We start from the raw sequence: 19,943 nt of genomic DNA, 5'->3' as shown, positions 1-19,943 counted from the left end.
ATTGAAAGAAAAAAAATTGAATTCTCATGGTATTTGGTATAAATATAGGTTGACTGACTAATTTGCATATTTAGTGAGGAAAGACTAGCTATAAATTCACTGCATTTCATAACAGGATTCTTAAACTTGTCATGTAACGCTGGTTCACCTTTATCCGCGGGTAACCTATATCGTTGTTTGTAAGAAAAAACGTATTTAGGGTATGAAGTCGATTGACGGTGGTTTCAAATTGGAACATTTATAAAATATTGAAAATTTGAAACCACAGTCCACAGACTTGATACTCCTAAATGTGCTGTTTTTAAAGACAACGGATAAAGGTCACACCACGGATATAGGTGAACTAGCGTTATGTAACTGATATAGTGGAATGTCCACAGATATCACAAATTAAGAGCTAATTTACAAATGAAGAGTTAATTTACATAATGTTAAAGTACAACTTATTATAGTTGTAAATGATGGAGATTATTTTGCAACATTTAGAAGGTAACGTATAAGACCTGACAGCAAGTAAAATTTTAGCAGTGCACTTCTCAAAAACAGGAATGAATGACCTGTTGGCTGTGGGGAACAATGGAGAGAAAGTCCCAACAAGCAAGATTCCTTTTTCTTTTCCTCAAAAATCTATTTCATTTTGGACCAATGGTCATCCAAAGCTCACTTCAATGGACCAATGGTCATCCAAAGCTAAGTTAAATAGTCAAAACTCAGGGGAAACACTGGAGAAACACACTCAGCAGAAGAGGAGATATCTCCGGATCCTAATGTTTGCTTTAATTGACTTTATTAAGATCCACAGTTAGCAATTATAACAATATATATATATATATATATATATATATACATATATTAATGCTTTGGAGGATACATATCAGAAAGGTCTGGGTCAGTGACTTGAAAGAACACCATGAACACATTTCTGGCAAAAGTTGAGATTTACAGCCATCAGGGTTTTCCCCAGCATAGTCTGAAAAATAATTTATTTTGTAAGAAATTCAAAGTGACCATAATTATCTTGTACAAAATAATTTGTTCATACACTTTTTCACTTCCTGTATGTCAGTCTGTTTTCCTTTCATTCACTTAGTCAATAATGATGACCCAATCAATGACCATCAGATTTATTTAGACTGTATTTTATTTAGATGTTGTCTCGGCAAGTTACCGAAAGTAATTTTCATTCAACGTATTAACTTATTCATTCCCTCCATTCTTCCTTCCTCGACATAGATGGCTCAACAGCAGGTTCCCCCAGTGGCCATTCTCGTGGCACATGAGATTGTGGTAAGCTGACATTCGTTTGATAAACTTGTAGTTGGTACTTTAAGGTGGTATTTCACTCCACTTGTGTCACTGTGGGGTTTGAAAGATAATCAGAAAATTTGTTATTTTATCTCTGAAATTCATTTAGTTTTTGTGTATTTTGTCGTCTTCTAAGTCATATTTCAACGTATTACGCAATATCTAAATTATAAAAAAATTGGAGAAAAATTACAAAAAAAGTGACGCAGTGAACGAACCCTGCAGTGACGCAAGCTTGACGCAAGTGCAGTGAGAGTGCACCTTTATTAACAGTGTTTCCTTGGTAAGGCCAGCGTCACATTTCCAAACTAGATCCGGCCAGGCTGAGGGAATGAAAAGTATGATATGAAAGACACCAAACTACACAAGATGCAAAGAGAATAGTCATGGGCATTTTTTTAATGTATATTTCTCAAACACGTATTTACAATGCATTTCTATTTTTGATTCCACAAATGCCTGGCCGGGCTCCGGTTTGGAAATGTGACGTTAGCCTAAAGCACTGGCTGAAAATGTTTTTCCTTCACACTCATGTTGTTGATTTCCATTGTAACATTTACCCTTTGAAGCTCACAAAAGTACACAATGCTATGTCATGAAGTTCACATTTTGGGAACCAATGGGAAGAAAGTCTTATGCATCCCAGCAATCCTGAAGACAGCCCTGTTTGTAAGAAACATTGTGATCATCAAAATTGGTCATTGAAAGAACTTATATATATAATAAATCAATAGAACTTTGTGCATACATCCTGGACATAAAATATGGACAAGTCAGATGAATTAGTACATAGCATCATACAGCTAGCACTTACAGACTCAAAATTACTGAATGATGTATTATACACACATTATAAGAAGCTTGAAATTACATTGTGTGTGACCCCATTTCCTCTGTTTTAAGGTGTATATTGTAGAAATGTCATGTCAGTTTTTTAGGAGAGTTCTTTTCATGTTTTAATGTGTGTGCTCTATCATTCTTCGATTGTTTTAAGGTGTATAAGGTCATGTTGATTTGATTATATGGATGACATCTGCACACGCATCAATTTTTTACTATTTCAAATTAAAAAAAGTTTTCTAACATGCCATAAATCATACAAAGCAGCTTCAAAATAAGCAAATATATGCAAAGACGTTAATATATTAGGAAACGTATACTAATGTCATAGAATATTCCATGGCCAGTGAAGATGTGAAAGAACAAATTGAAGAATCAGATGGGTATTGTTCGGTATACTATATACTGTGTGTTCAGTCATTTCTTCAACATTCCTGGCCACTTAGATTTCATTGTGAAGGCAACTTTTTTTGGCAAAACTTTTTTTATTCCCATGCAGTTTTTGGCTTACCAGTAGATGTCATCCATACAATCAAATCAACATGGCCTAATGTGCAAATGAAATGTTTTTTTAGCACTGTGCAACTGAATTGATTGACAACTGTGCTTTGTGTGTAATGTTATCGCATACTATGTCATTCTTTGACCGTATAATTGGTTAACTGTGCATCTTCATGGAGGTATTGTTGCCATACTGTTTTCCCTCTAGAGGTCATGTAGGGTACATGTACATGCCATTATCCTATTGCCATAAAACGTTACGTGTGCACTTTTTTACCTTCATGAAGATGGAGGTATTGTTGCCATACTGTTTCACTCTGGAGATTGTGTGGGGTATATCTCAAGAATTGCTGGAAGGTTTGCAATGGTTTTCAATAGGTGGGTAGGTGTGGGGATGGTGATGGTGCAGATTGATTTTGGGCCCCCTGTTGGCTGACATTGGTACTGCAGTAGCACTTTTGGTGTTATATCTCTGCACCCAGACTTGCTGAGGTGTTGCATTTTATGTGGTGGGTAGTTGTATAGTGGATACTTATTTAGTGTGAATTTCGGCTTTCTAGCTATTTGTTGTGGATCTACAGGGTTGTTTGTTTTGTGGATGTTTGTGTGTGCAGCGAATTAACTTAAGAACCTGTGGATGGGTTGCGATGATATTTCTAACATGGTTAAGTGTTATGATCCTGATCTTGGTGAAGCACTTTTTGGCCTCCTGGTAGTTGATCATGGTACTTTAGGAAGTGTTTTATTTCTATGTTTTAAGTAAACCCGTGTGAACAACCATTGGATGGATTGCCATGATGTTTGAGGTGTTCGATAGTTCTTGTTACCATTGTACCCATTGTCTGAGGCAACCACCCCACTTAGTTACCTCCAGGAGGGAGGGTCACTTCCAGAAGGAGTATTGTGGTTGGTTGTGTTGGCAGCTTCCTTTGCTTAGTCGATAAGGCGTCAAAAGGATGATGGCTGAGACACAATGATTACCAGTTTCAACCTTTATTCAAAAGTCTTCATCAGGTTGACAAGAGAGTGGTATCGCACTGGCTTTTATAGCCTCTAATAGCTTATAGGATATCGTATTGCACTGACTATATTGGCCAATCAGAGTACAGAGTTCAATAGCCAATCAGCTTACAGGATAATTGATCCCTTTGCTGTCACTTATAATGTAGTTTGGCATCAAAGCAGATGTTAGGCTCCAACTTCCATTGTTCCAAAGTTTTCTTTATGCTTGTACATAAATGGAAACAGCAATTAGATACAAATCATGAGATACTTGATGATGAAAGCTTATAAATCCACTGCCTTTCTTTTACTTTTAGTTCCGTTATCAACGTTGCCAAGAAGGTTATGTTTTGGGTAGCGTTTGTATATACTGTATATATGTTTGACATATGTTTGTATGAAGAAGACCTGCATAACTTGAGAACACTTACTAATAGATGGATTGTATTGACATTCGGTATATGGGTAGGTCTTGATAAGACCTAGAAACAATTAGATTTTGGGCCCCCTAGCAACTTGTTACTGAACTTTACCCAACAGAACTTCCTGTCTTCCTGTCTTGATATCTCAAGTTCTGGACATGCTGTGGTCGTGATATTTGAGTGGTATGGTGGTAGATTGTTAATTTGTTACTGTTTGTACAATTTTCTAGGCTTCCATTGAAGTATATATAAAGTAATTTCATCAATTGTTACAGTAGTATGGCACAGTTTCTGTCCACAAGTCTACATCAGGTATTCTTGGGTCTACTACAGGAGGGCTGCGTAGATATACATCCAGGGGCATGGCATTAATTGTTGGCATCCCTGAAGGTGGGATCCTTACCATTCCATAACAGAGCACATATGCAGGGTTTGTTTGAACCTTTGTTTATTCATGAAAGCTCAAATTGGCCTGCAGGGTTGCTTTTCATTCAGGCCATAAGGGAAGAGGCAAGGGTCAGACAACGTATGATCATTATGTTGAACAGAGACACAGTTTACATCAAAGTCCTAATGAGTCTGATAAGTCTATATACACAATTTTTACATACATGGTACAAAAAACATAATAGTGAGAGCTGCTACATGATTCAAGTCCGAACAATTTGGTCCTTCTCGTTACTTTAAGAGTGTCTTAAAGGAAGCCAGAGTTGGGGCTGTGCATACATCTTATGTCTGGTGGTAGGCTGTTCCAGATGTTGTGTCCATGGTAGGTGATGGTAATTCTGAAGGTTTCTTGATGGAGTTTTGGGACAGCAAGTTGATTGTTTGTGCTTTGCCTGGTTATTTTGCGCTTTGATCTCGACAGTAAACAAACATCTGGTGCATGTAGGGTGGGAGTTTGCTGTTCAGAGCTATGCAGATGAGTACGGAGTAGTATTGATGGTTGACATTCTCACATGCTTGTCACCTATTGCTGTGCTGTAGAATCAATTCCACCATCTGTGTCTGCTCCTGCAAACGAGATTGAACTTGACAGTTTGATTCAAGAACCCCATGTTAGAATTTGAATTGAAGTTTGAATAGTACATAGGGAAATAGGGATGTCAAGCCTTTGGAGGTTAGATGTCTTTTTTTCTATTCAAATGACTTTTACTCTATTTGAATTTTAATCTTTAGGCTGGAAATGGTGACGTTGAGAAAAATGGCTCTTGTCCTTAGTGCTGAAAATTGGGTATGGCTACTTTCTGTCATGAAGGGTGGGCCATCCCAGATGTTCCAAAGTTGAGATACACTTAGTAGTGTTCCTATGATCGTAGGCATTTGATTTATGTGTTGGTACTTAACTTAACATTGTGTCAATATCCAATGAAGTCATAGTCTTGGCACCACTGGTAGTCTCAACAAGGCTCTGGCCAGGTGGAAGCAAGTATGGAGTCCGTTTGGGCCTTTTGGGAACAGGTTCATAGTTGATGTAGTCCTGGAATGCTGGGAAAGAATGGGGGTGTGACCTGTAATACAATCATTCAGGGTTCCTTCTTGAGTCAAGTTATCCACACCAGTATTTCCTCAAAATTACTGTGATGCAAGATGTCATGGCTGTGTTGGCCAAGTTGTTCTATTCGATCAAACAACTACAAAGCTTCAGTATTTTGGTGTGCAGTGCAAGTGAGCAGACAGATCATTGTCTTTGCTTGACTGCTTTCCAATTTGGTGACTAGATTTGTATGGCCTCCATTGATTTTGTTGTACAACTTAACTGTGGAGACATGGCCCCATGTATTGGACAACAGTAATTTTTACATTCCATTGCATGCCCCCTCCAGGGTAGAAGTACGCTCCTTATAACCTTGCGTAATCGCAACCCTGTCGTCTGACACTTTTTAAACACCTTTCATGCGCGGGGTCATTGAAGACGAGGTCAATGAGGCAAACAGACAAAACGTATTTCTAAAATCAGCTCCCATTTAGTTTTTCCCCAGACCACACAAATTTTCACAATATAAGATCAAATAATAAATTTTATAACCAGTGTTATGCAGCGAAATATGTAGCAATTTAGACTAGCGTACCAAATCCCATAGTCCCTTAAGAGATGCAAAATAAAAACATGATAATGCAAACATTTGACGGACATGCAGCCATTCTCTTATTGGTCAATTTTCTAATTTCCATGCTATCATTGGTTGAACTATTAATTATGATGGCCAGTCTTTTGTTTGCCCCATTGAACTCGTTTTAGATCTACCATGGCCGCTGCGTGAGAAAGGTGTATAGGCAACAGCCTTCAGTTTTGCTATGTTGCATTGTACAGTGCTGTCTCCAGCTTTGATTCTTTTTCCTTCCCACTCATTGTTTGGGAGCATTGTCATTCTGAGCTGATATAAACATACATTTTCAACAGTTGTATTTCATGAAGGTCAGATTTTGGGGTTTGATGTGGTGAAGTTTTTTTTCTGGCTCAACAAGCGAATCTAGACGAGATGTCCTGATGATAACCCTGGTTGGGAATCTATGCGTGTCTTAGCATGTCTGAAAGTAGCTTTTGCCATTTGGAACTTTTAGGCAATGTATGATTTTCAGAAAGATTTCAAGATGTGCCTTGTTCTCCCCTTTCCATTTTTTTGTCATACAACATGTATATACTCCCAGTCATCAAAAGCAGGTTCATACATGACCTCTCCCCATTAGTGTGTACTCCTACGAGCTTTTACAAATTTTTGAATATTTGGATAAACAACCTCAAAAAACCTCAACCAACCTTGAACGACTCCAATATGCAGTGTACATTGAGCAACAACCAACAAAGCAGCTAGTCCCATGTATTCCCAGTCATATGTAGTTATTCAGCTGGTTTCAAGATACCAGCAATTTCTAGCAGCCATATTGGACCGTTTGTTAAGTATGTATGGGGAACTTCTCGATACCTTCTTTGGTTTACAGAATGTTCCATTGCTTCCAAGAACTCTGCAATGACAGCATTAACTTCAGGTGTTGAGTTTAGGAGTCTTTTGCTCTGATTTTCAGCAACACACGGTACTTAAAGTTAAATTTTTAATGCACCTTCAAACTTGGCCAGGTGTATGTCCAAGGTACTGAAATAGCTGTTATGAGTTTCTTAGATGCTGAAAACCTTATTTGGAGATTATGAAAACTGTATTCTGTGTTTGTCATTAATAGATGTATTAATGTATTTCACTTTTCACCGCATTCTTTGTACAATACTGCACACTGCATGGATAGTCTGAGACTGTGACAAGAATGCCCTAAGCTTTGCCTTAGCTTTGTTTTCTATTGGAATCCAGATTGTCTTCAGTTTGACTTTGTCCTCTAATGCTTCCTATTATTTCCCAATGTAATATTGCAGGGCTTTAGCCAGCTCGAAATTTTTTTCGGTCAGCCAATTACAATCGTCGCGAAAACCGCGAAAATTAATTAGAAGGACTGAACTGAGACCTTGAAAAACGGGTTTTAATGAGATTATCGTATGCGAAAGGGAGCCGACACACATTGTCAACAATCATAACAATAGCAAAACAAACAGTGTGTGGCTTTTACGGCCGTGGATGGCGTCCCCAAGCTGCCTGTAGCTTCCACCAAGGATTTTTGTCCGTCAAGGTTGACGGATTGGTTTTAAAATTTTTCCGTCAGACACAGCAAATTTCCGTGAATTGACGGAAAAACGGACGCTGGCTAGACCCCTGTAATATTGTCTTCATTCATAGTTAGGGTGTGAAAGACCAGTTTCTTCCAGATAACTTCAGTGTCACTTACGAAAACTAGTGGGCGCTAGTTGAAACGCCTGACCGTTTCCAAAATCATATCCAGTTTCTTGAGTAACTGCTTTTTGGTATGCTCTAAGCTTCGTATATCTGCCCTTTTAACCTCTGAAAGAGAGGTAAAATAATGCTGCAATATATAATACTGCTCTATGTTTCCAAGGGATATGTCTGTCTGCAAGAAACATAGAGAATGCCACTCAATGAAGGGATTGTTTTGATATTTCATTTGTGGGTAGGTCTTTATAATAGCTTGACATGATTGGATTATAGACCCCCCTAGAAGTGTCTTACGGTACTGCAATAGAACTTCCAGTTATGATACCGTGTGTTCTGGACATGCTATGGTCATGATTTTTGAGTTAGTTAAAAAGTTAAAGTTGCCCGTACATCTGTGCAGATGCTTAGGGGTGGTGTCCATCTCCATTTCTGTAGCCCTTGGGCCACACCTTTGTGCAAGTCACTACAGCAGGGGGCTCGTCCACTGATAGTGTGTATTTAACTCCCATACTCTTTGCCAAATGCTGAGTGCTAATCAGAGAAAGCAGTATTTACCATTTTTAAAGTCTTTGGTATGACTCGGCTGTGGATCAAACTCACGACCTACTGAATGCAAGGCAAACACTCTACCCATTGCACATGATTTTTGAGTGATAGATACATGTAGTTCTTTAAGGGGAGAGTAAGGTGTGTAGCTTTTGGCCCATTAGCTTTTTTGGGAGACTTTAGTGGCCAGTTTTCAGAGTAACACAAAGAATAGACCTCAAGAAGGGCTTGTCTCTAGTTTGTTTATGTTAGCGCACTTGAAGTCTTATCAGGTTTACATTTAACATCAGACAGTTTGCAAAACCGACTTGTTGTAGATCATAATTTTTCCATTGAATGATTGATACTGTACAGTTGTTACATGTTTGTAAAATTGACGTTACTGTAAAAAAGGCAAAGTTAACACAATGTCTTATCTTTACAGGTTCGTGATGCCGAGATTGTGCGACTTAGAGCAGTAAGTATGTCCTCACAAGCCTATACATCACACTGAAGTTAAGACTTACATGTAATTATATTTTTCACTACTATAATGAACGATATGGCCACTATGGGAAAACCATTTATTAAACAAAAACTACAGGAGCTAATGAAGCTCGCTATAAACAGGACACAGTAAGAAATACTTTAAAAAAGATTGATTGCAGCTGCAGGGTGTATAGACCACTCCAGAGACAATGGGCTAACTATGAGGAATACAAGTTCCACTCGTGTGGGTGCACTGGTGGACCTGGATAATGTGTATACCGTACATTAAGGCATTTAATAGATATCGAACAGCACATTTTAGACATTTAGATTTCAGAAAAGACTGAACAAAAACCTTTGCTGACATTGTATTTTTTGCATCGTTCTGCACCCAGCAGTAATCTTATTTCAGAAATCTGTTTACCTATACCCCTAAAATAAATCTCTTGGTCCTGTCTGGGAAGTCTGACACAGGGTACCTTTATGCAGTGATTAGTTTTGTGGGGAATTTTTCACTTTTGGTGGCATTAAAAGAATATTGGAAACCTAGTAATCAAAATAATATACATCTAAAAAGACCACTTTACACGGGTCCCCAGGATGTTCTTCTTAGACAAGTTTGACTGTAATCTAAAAATTCAATTAACATAAAATGTTTTGTCTCTCTTTTCAGGAGAACAGCCTGCTTCGGAACGTGATAGTAAGTAAAGCTATTACTTTGAATAAATCCCAGCTATGATACTATCAGGGTTGTAGCCAGCCTGAAATCATTTTCAGTCCCCTTGATTTTGAATGGGAATCCTATCGAGCACCGAAGGCATGGCGTGACGTTGCGCGTCATTTTAAATCAAGACCCTCTGAAACACTAATTTCCTAATTTCCTTTTGAGGTGCAAATTTTGCTTGTAGACTAAGCTGTTCAATGGCATCTGTTTTGGTGAAGAAGAACACATGGGTTTCAGTTTTTTTTAATATCTTTACATATAAATTTTTGTCTGTCCCAGGGGACGGAATGGGGAAAAATTTTTTCAGTCCCCAGCTGCAAAATTCCTTCAAAGGACTGAAGGACAGGTGCTGGCTACAACCCTGGACACTATCGTGACTGAATGGCTTCTTTTCATTCCTTAGGATACGTCACATACGTCATGCGATTGCTGTATGATCACTAACTTATGGCATTTTGGGGACAGCCAAATACATGTATGTGTCATGCAAAGTTTAGCTTTTTGCTACACATTAGTCAAAAGGCTGTCAATGAGTCTTTTTTAGTGATTGACTCTGTCATAGCCTGCTTAAAGATCCTATGGCATCAACTTTGTATGATGATCGCACAATGTATTTGTCCGTACCCTAAGCAATGCATTGGTAAAGACATCTAGGCATCTTTTCTTCTTCTTCTTTCTCACATGTTTGCATCAGTTTTCCAGTATTATGAGGATGTCATGATCCTTAAAACCAAATTAATCTTTATTAAAAGCTAAAAGCTAAAGTTGCCCATCTATCAGAACAAGGGGGCTAACCTCCTTGATCAGAAGATGCATCGGGTCCAGCGCCCATCTCCTGGTTTCCTCAACATTATAAGTGAATCCTTGTCAATTACTTTTGCACCCTGCTATAAATTTGGAGGTTTCAAACCTTACTCACATTGTTGGTGTCCTTAATTAGATCCCCATAGGCAAAAACTGACTAAATGTTCTGCTACAGTCTGTAGTTACTGCTATGTACCGTTTTAATATCAACCATCTTGGCTATTACATTGTAAATGAAGGTAAAGAAAATTAGTTGTTTGTCAGCCGTTTGCAAGACAAGTACATCTCACGATCTTAGTAGCTTTGAATGTGTATTAATTTGTGTAAATGGCACAATCTTATGAACCTTTTATAATATCAAACCAATTTTCTGTCCAGCTGTTCCTGATGACGGTTTTGCAGAACGCGTTCAACCTCAATGGACATGGTGGTGGGAATGCAGCTCCTGGAGCTAACGGAGGAGGGAATCTGATTGCTGCAGCTATGGGGAACAACGCCAATGGCAACGCCAATGGACACAACAATGCTGGGAACAACGGCGGCAACAATGGCAACATGCCACCTGTCATCCCCGTCCAAGCCAATGTCCCACCCCCTGTGCCTGCCCCTGTCCAGCCCATTGTCCAAGCCCCTGTGCCTGTCGCTGTGCCACCCCCTGTGCCTGCTGCTGTGCCACCCCCTGTGCCTGCCCCTGTGCCTGCCGCTGTGCCACCCCCTGTGCCTGCCCCTGTGCAGCCCATTGTCCAAGCCCTTGTGCCTGCCCCTGTGCCTGCCGCTGTGCCACCCCCTGTGCCTGCCGCTGTGCCACCCCATGTGCCTGCCGCTGTGCCACCCCATGTGCCTGCCGCTGTGCCACCCCCTGTGCCTGCCCCTGTGCAGCCCAACGTCCAAGCCCCAGTGCCCGTCCAAGCTCCCGTGCCCGTCCAGGCTCCCGTGCCCGTCCAGGCCCCTGTGCCCGTCCAAGCTCCCGTGCCCGTCCAAGCTCCCGTGCCCGTCCAGGCCCCCGTGCCCGTCCAGGCCCCCGTCCAAGCCGTCATCCCTGTCGCCGCCGTCCACCCTGTAAACGCTCAGCCCCAAGTCAACCCTGCACCCCACCCCGTCGCCGTTGCCCCTCATGCGCCCTTTGTCATCCCTGCTCCCGCTAACCCTGCCATCCCCGTTGCCATTGTGCCGCCCGTTGTTGCCCAGCAGCCCGCCAACGCCGCCGTAAGTACTGAACTTTTCTTCATGATTGATTGATTGATTGAACACCTTTATTGCACATGTTGCTACACCTGGCTAAGTACAGGTCACAACAAGACATGTTGAAGAGATACTGTAACAGTTAACAGAATCTGATATAAAATGAGACTTCATTGGATAAATTCAACTTCTCCTCACTTTTCTGTTATAGTGGACCCAAAATAAAAGAGCAGATTAAAAAAAAAAAATGTTTTATGATCAGTGATTTGTCTCTAGTTGTACTAGGAATACAAATTTATTCTACAGAACTTAGGCGTATGAACTAAGGAAATTGGTTTTGTATAACCTTATACAGTTCATTTCTCTCTACGGTATACAATCTTAATGGGATTGTTTGAAGCAAAGTCGTCTTTGCACGCTTCTAGGCAATGAACTTAAATCTAATGCAAGAATTTCTATATAACGTCATTGGTTATCATGCAAGAAGTTAAAGGGACTGTGAGCATTATGGTTTTGAAGGCTTGAAGATTAAACATGTATACAGGAGGAAACAGTTGACATTGAGACTTGTGCAATAGTTTGGCAGTACAAGGAAAGAAACTGTACAGTTGCTGTGGAAGGTATAACAATGCGAGCTAGAGTAGGTGTTACCCAGTGTTATGCTGAAAGGTTTTCAATAGGGAAACATGTAGCTTGAGATCATTGCTACAAAAGGACAGGGATAGAAAATGTTTGCGGTCATGGGTTTTGTATTCACAGTTTTCTTTGAGGTTATTGGGATTTGAGGTAGCAGGCTAGGGAAAAGGTTGATACACACTCAGATAATAGCTCACCTAACAGTAATCTACGGATGTACGTCGTACTATTACATTGTACAGTGAACGCGTAAAAATACTTTAAATTACAAAGCAAAAATTGCAAAAATTCCTTAATTTGCTCATGTGTAGGGATTAATCAGCGCCCTCGTGCAAAATTTGGACGATTCCAGACGTTATCATGGCCAAGGATCCCAGACAGAACAGTAGAGAAGGGTCACTGTATATAGTGTTTATGTCAGGGTGATCGAGAAGCCACTTTATATAGTGTATAATTAAACGCCTGAGGGAACTACTTTCTGGATGCGGTATTCAGGCTACTTCTCTACCAAAATTACAGAATGATTGTAACGCTGGTTCACCTTTATCTGAGGGTAACCTATATTCATTGTTTGTATGAAAAAAATGTATTTAGGGATATGAAGTCGATGGACTGTCGATCATTTGAAATCAGAACATTTTGAAAAAAATTGAAACCACTGTCTGTAGACTTAATACTCCTAAATGTGCTGTTTTTTAAGACAACGGATAAAGGTCACCCCATGAATAAAGGTGAACTAGCGTTATGTGTTAAGTTGTGACATTGTATAATTTTCTGCCCATACAGGCCAACGCAGCCCCGGGACCCATCCGAGTAAGTAGTTTAATGATACAATGAATTTTCAGTGCTCACGTATGAGTGTGTTCAATGATTGTGAGTGTGTGTGTGAAACTGTGAACTGATGTGCACTGTAAATCATGTACATGTACATTGTATGCGTGTTTGTGTTCATGTGCATAATGTGTATATGTGTGTACATGTATGTGACTGTATATTAATACGTTTGTGTGTACATGTATGTGTGTGTGTGTAATACTCATGGCCATTACTGACTGCCACATTTGAAATTTTGATTAATGTAGATTCACTGCATTCTTCCTACACTATAGAACCAAAGGTACGCACGCTGGGTGCGGCTCGCTCTGCAAAACGGGGGCCCACGACGATCGCAACGGGCCACAAGAGGACAGGCACCCATCCGCTGTAAGTCAAATCTTTATGCTGATTACATTAACTTTCGCCAGAAGTTCCCTCCATGAAGGTGGAGGTATGACTGTAAGTGCATTTAAGTTCGCGGGGATTTAATTTTGCGGTAGCGGGAAAAGGCACTTTTGGCAGTGGATTTAAGTTCGTGGTAACACCATAGACTGCAGTCTAATACCATAATAGAAAAATGTTTGCCACGGTTTTAAGTTTGCGGTGAAGTGGTCACCGTGAAAACCGCGAACATTAATCCACCGCAAACATTTTTGCAATACAGTAACTTGAAAGTTCATCTGTGCTGGTAGAAGTCATTCTTGAACTAATTAAACTGTAATTTCCAAAACAAAAATAAATGGACTCACCCAAATTTTCGACTGAACAGCACCAGTCTTTGTCAAGGAATAAACAATCCACTGCTGTCGTGACGTCACGCTATGCAGATAGAACACGTGACTCAGTAAGCAGTGAACCATACGTTGCAGGAAGTCTATGGTTCCCACCATGTGCAGGAATTGTTGCAAAGCTCTGATATAGATGGCTTCTTTAATCCCTCTGGCAAAAAGTCTGTCTCTGTGTCCAAGATTTTAACTTTGTCCAGTGAGACCGAGGTATATTTGTTCGGGGTTTGGATGATGTATATGGGGATAATAAATATCTCTGAGTCAAGAACTGCTGGATGGGTTGTAGTTTTTATAATGGTAGGTGCCTAGGTGGGTTTATTGTGATGGTGGAGGTGGATGCTTGTTTGTCGACCTTGCAGCAGCATTCTTTTAGTTTTTAATTATGGTGTGGTTCTGGATGCGTTGTGCATTATTTGTCATCACTTGAAAAGCTGCGGATGGAATTGCTCATGATATCTGGTAGGTGGGTTAGGTGTCTATAAGTTAAAGAATGCTTGTGTTAAATTATATATGGAAAACATAACTCCAGATGCTGTGGGGTAGGTCTTTAATATGACAATTGTGGTAGAGGTCAATTTATAATATGGGCCTCATTATAAGCTACTTGCTTTTGCATGATTATGAGAAAACGCTACTAACACTGCAGGTGGGCTTGAAATTGAAATAAAATCCTTTTTGCATGGGAGCAGCTGCACTGGTGATCATAAAGTACTGCGAGGCCAGATTCAATTAAGTCATCTAACAGTAGCTATCCATCTAACTCAAAGGATGCAAATTAGGTCCTCATTTGCATACATGATAACAAAATACTATAATTATAGCCTTCTTTGCTAAGGTAACACGTCGTGGTCCAAACTTAACACCAACTGATGTCTTTTTGGGTGAACAAGATCATCAACTGAAGCCTGGGTACCATCCGGGTAGTAGTTCGCTGCTATGGTCGCTTCTGCTATCCGTTTGAGGAAGTTCACATTCAAACCTTTTGGTGATGGCATCAGTTAAGCAGAGTTTAAGGAATGGGTTCTACAACACTCGTTCGATGAAAACAGACCCCTGCAAGCAAACGGAGGGCGTTTTGAGTTGGAACGCCTGTTCCAACGAATGCTTGGATTTGCTCATGTGATATTACCAATCAGCGCCCTTGTCCAAAATTTGGATCATTCCAGACGTAAGTGATGTCCAGGAATAGCAGAGAAGTGACTGTATATAGAAGTGTAAAATAAACATTAGAGCGAACTACTATCTGGATGGTACCCAACTGACAATCATGAAATTGATTAAAATCGCCAAATGATTTTATTACCTTTTCAAATGTACAAATGATGTATCCTGGTAATGTATTGGGTTGTGGAACTCGTACTAGTTTTGACTATAAGCTGATTAATATATCAGCAGCCTTTTAATTCCCTGGCTTGTGTTTTTTTTTAATTTGACCAGTGAGTATCTGTTTTACATCGTATGAGATGTACAACATAAAATGTATTAAGAATTGAATGTGTTTTTCTCACAGACTTATACGATTGAACGGAATGAGAGGTGGGAAGACGCAGGGAAGGAGACATCGCTCAGCATCTTCCATGATCAACTACAGCTGAAATGGTGGGACTGATCCCGGTGAGAGGTTTCCATCTCCACAGCCAGAAAGGCCGGTGCTCGTGTGTACGCCATACCAGAGGACCTGGAACTGTTAAGTAAGTAAATTGCTTTCTGTGCCACTGATGGGGGGAGGGGGGGTATCACTGGTCAGGATAGGGAAAAATTAGTAGTTAGCATGGACAAAAAGCAAAAAAACATAAAACTACAAAAAAATTATTAGTTCAACTAAATACCAGGTATTTAGTTAGTTTAATTAGTGCAAACAGAAAAAAATCCTAAAAAGAAAAAACGGGGGGTAAAAAGAACCGACTGTCACCTCCTCGCGGTACCCCCCGGGATACTGTAAGTGCATTTTAAAACTTTGCAGTGTTTAATGTTAGCGTTGTTTTTGTTCATCACTGTGGTTACATAAATGCACTTACAGTATGCCAACGGCAGCGGTAATAAAGGTAAACAATATGCCCATAAAAAAAAACACCACCACCATAAATTCTCTAATTGTGAACTAAAACTCCGCGAACATGTTTTCAGTCATCACTGTGGTTACGTAAAATTGTCTTACAGTATGCCAATGGCAGCAGCAAACAAGACACCACCACCATTTCTCTATTGTGAACTTCAACTTCTGCAAACATGTTTTCAGTCATCATTGTGGTTATGTACATGTAAATGCCAACAGCAGTGGCAAACAAGGTCAACATCATGCTCATAAAAAAAGGACACCACCACCTTTTTCTCTATTGTGAATCGTCAAACCCCGCAAACAAGTTTTCAATCTTCTGCGCGTCCCACTCTCCTACATTTTACTTATCACAACTTCAAAGTTCGCGAACATGTTTTCTGTCATCACTGTGGTTACATGAATGCCAATGGCATCGGCAAACAAGGTCAACAGCATGTCCGTAAAAAAGACACTGCCACCTTTTATCTATTGTGAAGTTTAAACTCCTCAAACAGGCAATGGCAGCGACAAACAGCATGCCCGTAAAAAAGGATACCACCACTTTTTCTCTATTGTGATCACTCGCGAACGTGTTTTCAGTCTTCTGCGCGCTCCACTCTCCAGTACATTTTACTTTGTTATTGCAACGTAAACCACCATCAACATGAAATAAATAAATAAATAAACAGCTCTTTAACCTGAAACAAAGTTCAAGCAAACTTAAAAGATTCACATTAAAGGTTTCTGGGGAAACAGACTTTAAATTTGTATGACCAGTGGTACTAAATTTCAAAACTTGTGGGATAATGATCAGTGGTGCATACATGTCATTGTTGTTTGTTTGTTACAATAGAAGCCGTTTAATTGCACACCCAATTTGCCAGCGTATTTTGTGCAAGTGTACAGCGTGCGCAATGATGCAAAGTTACAAAGTGTGACACGTCAATGATTACGGGTCAGCCCAGAGCAGTGTCCAGTCTAATGCTGCCAACAGTTTGGTAGAAAAGTATATTGTAGTCTGTATGTTACGATAATCCATGGCCAGAATGTGACCTAACATAATGGTTAGATCAGTGACACTGACAGTTGATGATTACAAAAGTACTGCACTGCCAAAAGAGCTCTGTCTGTAGGACCCGAGTCGCTGTGTGTTTTTAGCACGCAATTCAGTGAATTTGTCGACAATGTTTGACAAATTTTTGTGCTATTATTTGGCATTGGTGATTTTTCTTCGTGCATATAAGCAAAGTCACTGACAATGGAGTGAATGGGGCAGTGCAATTGATCGAAGTGTGCGGTTATCCAATGTGCAATTAACTGGCTTCTGCTGTACAATATATAAACAGAAAACAAAGTAAAGAGCTCAAATCAGCTAAAGGTGAACTAGAGAAATCAGAGGTCAACATAGCCTAACAGAAAGTTTAATCTGGGTTTTGTATGTAGACATTGAAAAGCAATTATAATGATTGAAAAAATATAATTGACTTAAATAAACTGAACATAACATACATGTATAATATTATGCAGATGAGTACAATCAAAATTAGTTATAAAGATACAGAATAATAAATAAAATGGGATGAGCAGCAACAAAATAAATTATGACTAACTAAAGAACTGATAGATCCTACTTAAGATAAAATAATAGAAAATAATGAGACCATTAATATCTGATAATAGAAAATAACGAGACCATTATCTTTCCAACATATATATAGCAAAACTAATACTAGGCATACTACAACCACAGACTTTTTGAGAGGTGAAGAATTGTGCGAATTTCAAAGGTTCAGGCCAGACTGACACACACTTTCTTAAGGCTCAGAACTTTAAATGAAGCTATCAGAAATTTCAGAACCCATCATCAAATTGTAAAAAAAAGGTGTTTGCCAAAATGGGAATGCTTGCATGGTAGGAGTACCAAGCTTGTCTTTGAGAGCAATTCAGGCAACATGTTTCAAATGGTGACTATACGACTGTCTTTGTAACACTCACAGAGTCTGGTAGAGGCATCATGGGTTTAATAGGATACAAAACTTGCCCCAAAGCGCCCAGGGATGCGTAACGCCGCGGCCCGCCAGAGTCTGCCCAACCCCCAACTGTGACAGCTAGAGATCGCGTAACCAATGCTAATGCCGCTGTAAAACCGTTACTGTGGCTCCGACCTGTGTGTTCACACTGGCAAAGCTTGACACATTGTTGACCTTCTTAACACATTCCTTCCAAGGACAAACTGTTAAGTACAGAATTGTTTCAACTTCAGACTAAAAGCTAAACCACCAAGTGACTGCTGAGACCACCTGCCCAACATGCATTGTGCCTACGAGGGCAGTAAACCAACCGACAAACATCAGGAAAACTCTATATTGAAGTTTTTGAACTGTCACTCAACACAAGAAATTGCTCACCTCGAACTTTTGGTCGCACGTCCGCCGACCTTCGTCAAGAGTGGTGATTCAATTACTCTGAGCATGCGAACTTCATTATGGATTATACCAAGTTGAAAACCACCTTTTCTCTATTGTGAACTTCAAACTCCGCAAACATGTTTTCTGTCATCACTGTGGTTACGTGATCATGAATGCCAACGGCAGTGACAAACAGCATGCCTGTAAAAAAGGATGCCAGTCCACCTTTTCTCTATTGTGAATACTCATGGACGCGTTTTCAGTCTTCTGCATGCCCCACTCTCCCTACATTTTACTTCGTTATCGCAACATAAACCACCATCAACAGCTCTTTAACCTGAAACGATTCAGTTCAAGCAAACTTAAAAGTATCACATTTATTTAAAGGTTTCTGGGGAAACAGACTTTAAATTTGTATGACCAGTGGTACTAAAATTTCAAAACCTGTGGGATAATGATCAGTGGTACATTATAAAGTCATGTCATTGATGTTTGTTTGTTACAGTAGTTAAACACAGATGAGCTTTCATGCTAAGTAAGGAAAACATTCAAGTTGCCCAAAAGATATCTCGTGATCAGAGAGTACAAATTTTATGACGTGTTTGTGCCATTCAAACATGTTGGAAACCTGGAATTGTTATAAAAGTGGCTTAACATTTGTTTCTGTCTGATCACAGACTGGTACTTCCGTGATCACGTTAAGGTGACTGTGATTCTTCTGGCCGAGGATAAACAGTTGCTAAGCAATATTCGTTATATGTTCTAGACGTGTTTGCTATTTTCAGACCAAAGATGTCAGTATGTCAAGCAAGTTCCAAGTTGATGTGACCTCAAAGCAAAAGAGACTCTGAGGTACCGTTGTACATGTTACTTAATTGTGCCGACTGAGGAACAATGCAATGGTCTGCTCCGAGCTCAGTACCCTGAGTTTGTAGGGCCCGCTTACTCAGGGGAGGGGCGTGTTGAAGAGTGGACCTTGTGTTGCTCCTCAGCCAGTATGACTAAGTACCACTGTGCACTGGTTGTCACATCTGTTTCTCAAAACAAAATTCTACAGAAACGATTGGAAAGCTCTTCACTGTATTGAGGCTACATGAGTATAGAGTACTGAGTACAAGAGCAGTGTTTAAATTAAAAGCCAGTATTACGTTGTCAGTTGCCTCCACCAGGCCCAAATGATCCTATATATGGAGTACAGAATCTGGCTGACAGGCCAGAAGAGTCACGATTAAAGTTTTAATATTCTCCCTGCACAGCAAATCAACCTTTGGTAGCAAAACTCCACTGGCAAATTATTTGAGAGTCACGGTTACAGTAGATTTAATATTCTCCCTGCACTGCAACTCTCAACCGTTGGTAGCAAACTTGACTGACAAATTATTCGAGAGTAACGGTTGCTGTATAGTTTTCTCCAAGCACGGCAATTTGCAGCCTTTGGTAGCAAAACTCAACTGGCAAATTATTTGAGAGTCACGTTTGCAGTATAGTTTTCTCCAAGCACGGCAATTCGCATCCCTTGGTAGCAAAACTCGACTGGCAAATTATTCTCTGGTCGTCAATCTCCTCTTCCAGCCTGTCCATGGGCGTGGAGCTGACAATTGGAGATGATTATTTGCGCTCTGCTGCATGTTTGGACCAGGCATAATTGCCCTTTGACCTGACAGTCTTCGAAGCATACTACTCG

The 19,943-nt window shown here is 40.0% G+C and overlaps 1 protein-coding gene across 1 annotated transcript; it reads left to right on the top strand.

The window, feature by feature from the left end:
- Positions 1–1,233: 1,233 nt before the first annotated feature.
- On the top strand, positions 1,234–15,422 carry LOC118409134 (calphotin-like). The gene is made up of 5 exons (XM_035810003.1): positions 1,234–1,287; positions 9,537–9,563; positions 10,770–11,597; positions 12,996–13,022; positions 15,324–15,422. Exons 1-5 carry the CDS (start codon positions 1,234–1,236, stop codon positions 15,420–15,422), a joined length of 1,035 nt encoding a protein of 344 aa, XP_035665896.1.
- The last annotated feature ends 4,521 nt before the right edge of the window (positions 15,423–19,943 follow it).

Source organism: Branchiostoma floridae, chromosome 2 (assembly GCF_000003815.2).
Source record: "Branchiostoma floridae strain S238N-H82 chromosome 2, Bfl_VNyyK, whole genome shotgun sequence".
Lineage (NCBI taxonomy): Eukaryota > Metazoa > Chordata > Leptocardii > Amphioxiformes > Branchiostomatidae > Branchiostoma > Branchiostoma floridae.
The sequence above is the reverse complement of the archived record's forward strand: the minus strand, read 5'-3'. Positions and strand labels throughout refer to the sequence as shown.

What these genes read in the sequence shown, in the direction of transcription:
- LOC118409134 (XM_035810003.1), top strand. Translation starts at nt 1,234, where the DNA reads ATGGCTCAACAGCAGGTTCCCCCAGTGGCCATTCTCGTGGCACATGAG. An exon ending in GCCTGCTTCGGAACGTGATA is followed by an intron (nt 9,564 to 10,769) that starts GTAAGTAAAGCT and finishes TTTTCTGTCCAG; the next exon opens with CTGTTCCTGATGACGGTTTT. An exon ending in AGCAGCCCGCCAACGCCGCC is followed by an intron (nt 11,598 to 12,995) that starts GTAAGTACTGAA and finishes CTGCCCATACAG; the next exon opens with GCCAACGCAGCCCCGGGACC.